Source organism: Rhinopithecus bieti, unplaced genomic scaffold (genome assembly GCF_001698545.2).
Source record: "Rhinopithecus bieti isolate Rb0 unplaced genomic scaffold, ASM169854v2 scaffold_33937, whole genome shotgun sequence".
NCBI lineage: Eukaryota > Metazoa > Chordata > Mammalia > Primates > Cercopithecidae > Rhinopithecus > Rhinopithecus bieti.
Genome location: NW_016814873.1, coordinates 562,839 through 566,432, shown reverse-complemented (window position 1 = coordinate 566,432; position 3,594 = coordinate 562,839). Strand labels below are relative to the sequence as shown.

General features: G+C 44.6%; 1 protein-coding gene across 1 annotated transcript in view; it reads left to right on the top strand.

Annotated features, from left to right (window-relative positions):
• Positions 1-219: 219 nt before the first annotated feature.
• KHDC4 (KH domain containing 4, pre-mRNA splicing factor) overlaps positions 220-3,594 on the top strand; it is a 25,224-nt gene continuing 21,849 nt past the window's right edge. The window contains exons 1-2 of the mRNA XM_017852419.1: positions 220-331; positions 819-1,035. Of these exons, the coding sequence (XP_017707908.1) occupies positions 294-331; positions 819-1,035 (255 nt within the window). The 5' untranslated portion in view covers positions 220-293. The remainder of the gene's footprint in view (positions 332-818; positions 1,036-3,594) is intronic.

The following is a 3,594-nucleotide window of genomic DNA, read 5'->3' as shown; positions in this document are numbered from 1 at the left end:
TCTCACAACATGCCCACGATAAAGATGGATTCGGCTAGGCCCGATTCCGCATCTATAGTAGGCATAGCAGCCATCTTTCTTAAGGGTAAGGCGCAACCCGGAAGATCACACCCTACCTGTTTCAGAAACGCCAGACGCCTTTAAATCGTCAAGAGTCCAATCGGAATCGACATTTTCACCGGAACCGCTCGGCCTCACGACCGGAAAAGGCTGTGCGTAAGAGCGTTGGGGGCGGAAGTGACGAGAAGGTGGTAGTCGGGTAGTTGGCGGGTGGTTGAGTAGAACCGGTCGCCATGTCCGCGGGGAGCGCGACACATCCTGGAGCTGGCGGGTACGGCTTCAGAGGCGAGGGCATCGGAGCGAGCACTGGGGCGCGGGAGAGGCGGAGGGACCCTGAGAAGCTGCGTTTAGGGTGGAGGGCCCCTTAAGTAGGAAGTAAAGGGCTGGACGTTTGGGGAGAAAGATCTTGAGCAGGCCTGGGGCCCTTAAAGGGCCGGCTGGGATCCGAGGGAGGAGGGAAACGGGGACTTTTGGAAGGGCGAGCCAAGGGGAAGGCGTAAACGAGAGCGTGCAGGATAGAGTGGAGTCTTTTGATACAGGTGACAGTAGAAACGAAAGATTTTGGGGAAGGGTGGAAAGTGTGGGTTTGTTAAATATAGCAATAATTGTTTAAGGAGAGGGGAGTTTTAGATTTAGAAGGTGATTCGGAAGTGTAAGTGGAATATAATAGAGGGAAAATGGGGTGCTAAGGCGTAGTAAGGAAAGAATAACATACATGAAAGCTTTGAGGCCTAATGTTTTCCTTTTTCTACATGTAGGCGACGCAGCAAATGGGACCAACCAGCTCCAGCCCCACTTCTCTTCCTCCCTCCAGCGGCCCCAGGTGGGGAGGTCACCAGCAGTGGGGGAAGTCCTGGGGGCACCACAGCTGCTCCTTCAGGTGCCTTGGATGCTGCTGCTGCTGTGGCTGCCAAGATCAATGCCATGCTCATGGCAAAAGGGAAGCTGAAACCAACACAGAATGCTTCTGAGAAGGTATTTGAAGTCGAAGGGTCTCCACTAATTGCGAATTTAATAGTTGTTTTGCCAGGCGCGGTGTCTCACGCCTATAATCCAGCACTTTGGGAGGCTGAGGCGGGTGGATCACGAGGTCAGGAGTTCGAGACCAGCCTGACCAACATGTTGAAACTCCGTCTCTACTAAATGTACATAAATTAGTCGGGTATGGTGGCGCGCGCCTGTAATCAGCTACTTAGGAGGCTGAGGCAGGAGAACTGCTTGAACCCAGCAGGCGGAGGTTGCAGTGAGCTGAAATTATGCCACTGCACTCCAGCCTGGGCGACCCAATGAGACTCCGTCTTTAAAAAAAAAAAAAAAAAAGTTTGTAATTCTGTAATCACATAATAATTTGTGTTAGTAAAGGATAAAATGGATATAGTAGTTGAGAGATCATTCAGTTTTGGAATATTCCAGAAGATATTTTGTTACAAATACATACGAGGCATTTTTGATTGGGCTGATTACATTTATGGACGAAATACCTTGTCTTGTCCTTGTCCACTTAGTTCAACTTAAGTTCTATTTCCATAGTCATTTAAAGCAACATAACATGTTTTTAATATATGTGCTTTTTCCCTGAACTCAAAGGAGAAGTTCAGGTAAATCAAGTGAGCCCCATAGTGTCTTCTCTAATTAGAACCTGTAGGGTTTTATTTATTTATTTATTTATTTATTTATTTATTTATTTTTTGATAGAGTCTCACTCTGTCTCCCAGCCTGAAGTGCAGTAGTGGGGTGATCTCGGCTCACTACAACCTCTGTCTCCTGGGTTCAAGTGATTCTGCTGCCTTAGCCTCCCAAGTAGCTGGGATTACAGGTGCATGCCACCATGCCCGGCTAATTTTTTTTTGTATTTTTAGTAGACAGGGTTTCGCTATGTTGATCAGGCTCATCTCAGCCTCCCAAAGTGCTAGGATTACATGTATGAGCCACCATGTGCAGCCTATTGTTTGCAAAGATTGTTTTATGAGGAAAAATTAAAAGCATCTTGACAAAGATGTAATGCTCCTTGTATATTAAGATTCTTAATACTGATATTAATAGTTTAAGCTCTTTTTTTCCCTTAAAATAATAATCTTTAGGTAGTTGACCTCAGCAAGATACATAAACACTGAATTTAGAATCATAAAACCTAAAAACCCAGAATCCACAATTTGAAACCCAGAATCCACAGTTACTGGTTACATGGCTTTGGCGTAACGAAACTCAGCTTTCTCGTTGGTAATATATACCTGCATTGTGTAGTGCAGTAGTCACTAGCCTCATGTGGCAATTTAAATTAAAATTAAGGGGCTGAGTGTGGTGGCTCACACCTGTAGTCCCAGCTCCTCTGTAATTCTTCTTGGATTCTTGGAAGGCTGAGGTGGAAAGATCACCTGAGCCTAGGAGTTTGAGGCTGCATTGAGCTGTCATTTTGCCATTGCACTCCAGCCTGAGCATCAGAGTGAGAACTTGTCTAAATAATAAAAATAATTAAATACATTATCAGCCTCCATAACTGTGAGAAATAAATTCCTGTTGTTAAAGCAAAAAGCAAGGCAAAACCAAACAAAATACAATTTAAAATTTAGACCTTTAGTCACATTAGCCACATGTCAGGTGCTCAACAGACACATGTGGCTAAATGGTTACCATATTGGAGTGATAGACTAGAACACCTGTCACCAAAAGTTCTCTTAGACAACATTGATAAGTATTATTAAAGGCGGTCATAAGGATTCATTGAGATGATAATGTAAATGAATACTATAGGGGGTTAAATAAAGGTAAGGTGATATTGTTGAGTTTGTATTTAGTTTTGCCTCCACATTTAAAAAATGTATTTAATGCACAAAGTAAACAATATCTTACCTTCTAGACATAGGTTGGGGAGATAGGCCCCTGTAGTCCCAGCTACTCAGGAGGTTAAGGCAGGTCGGTGGTTCACTTGAGGCCAGAAGTTCAAGACCAACCTGGGCAACATGCTGAAACCCTGTCTCTACAGAAAAGACAAAAACAGCTAGGTGTGATGCATGCCTGTGGTCCCAGGGTCTGGCTTGATTGCCCAGGCAGTGACTGTGCAGTGGCACAGTTAAGTAGTATGTACTCCCAAGTAGTAGGACTACAGTCGCATGCCACTGTGCCCGGCTAATTTTTTTTTTATTTTTGGAAGAGATGGGTTTGCCATGTTGCCCAGACTGCTTCAGCCTCCCAAAGTGCTGGGATTACAGGCATGAGCCTGTTTGGTTGGTTCGTTCATTCGTTCGTTCTTTCTGTCTTTCTGTCTGTCTTTCTGGTTTTTCATGTGATAGAGTCTTGCTCTGTTGCCCAGGCTGGAGTTCAGTGGCGCAATCACTGCTTACTGCTGCCTCAGCCTCTTGAGTAGCTGGAACTACAGTCTCATGCCACCATGCCCAGCTAATGTTTTGTATTTTTTGTAGAGATGTGGTTTTGCCATGTTGCCCAGGCTGGTCTGAAACTCATGGGCTCAAGTGAGCCACCCGGCCCAGCCTTTTTTTTTGTAAGTTATTTATTTATTTATTTATTTATTTATTT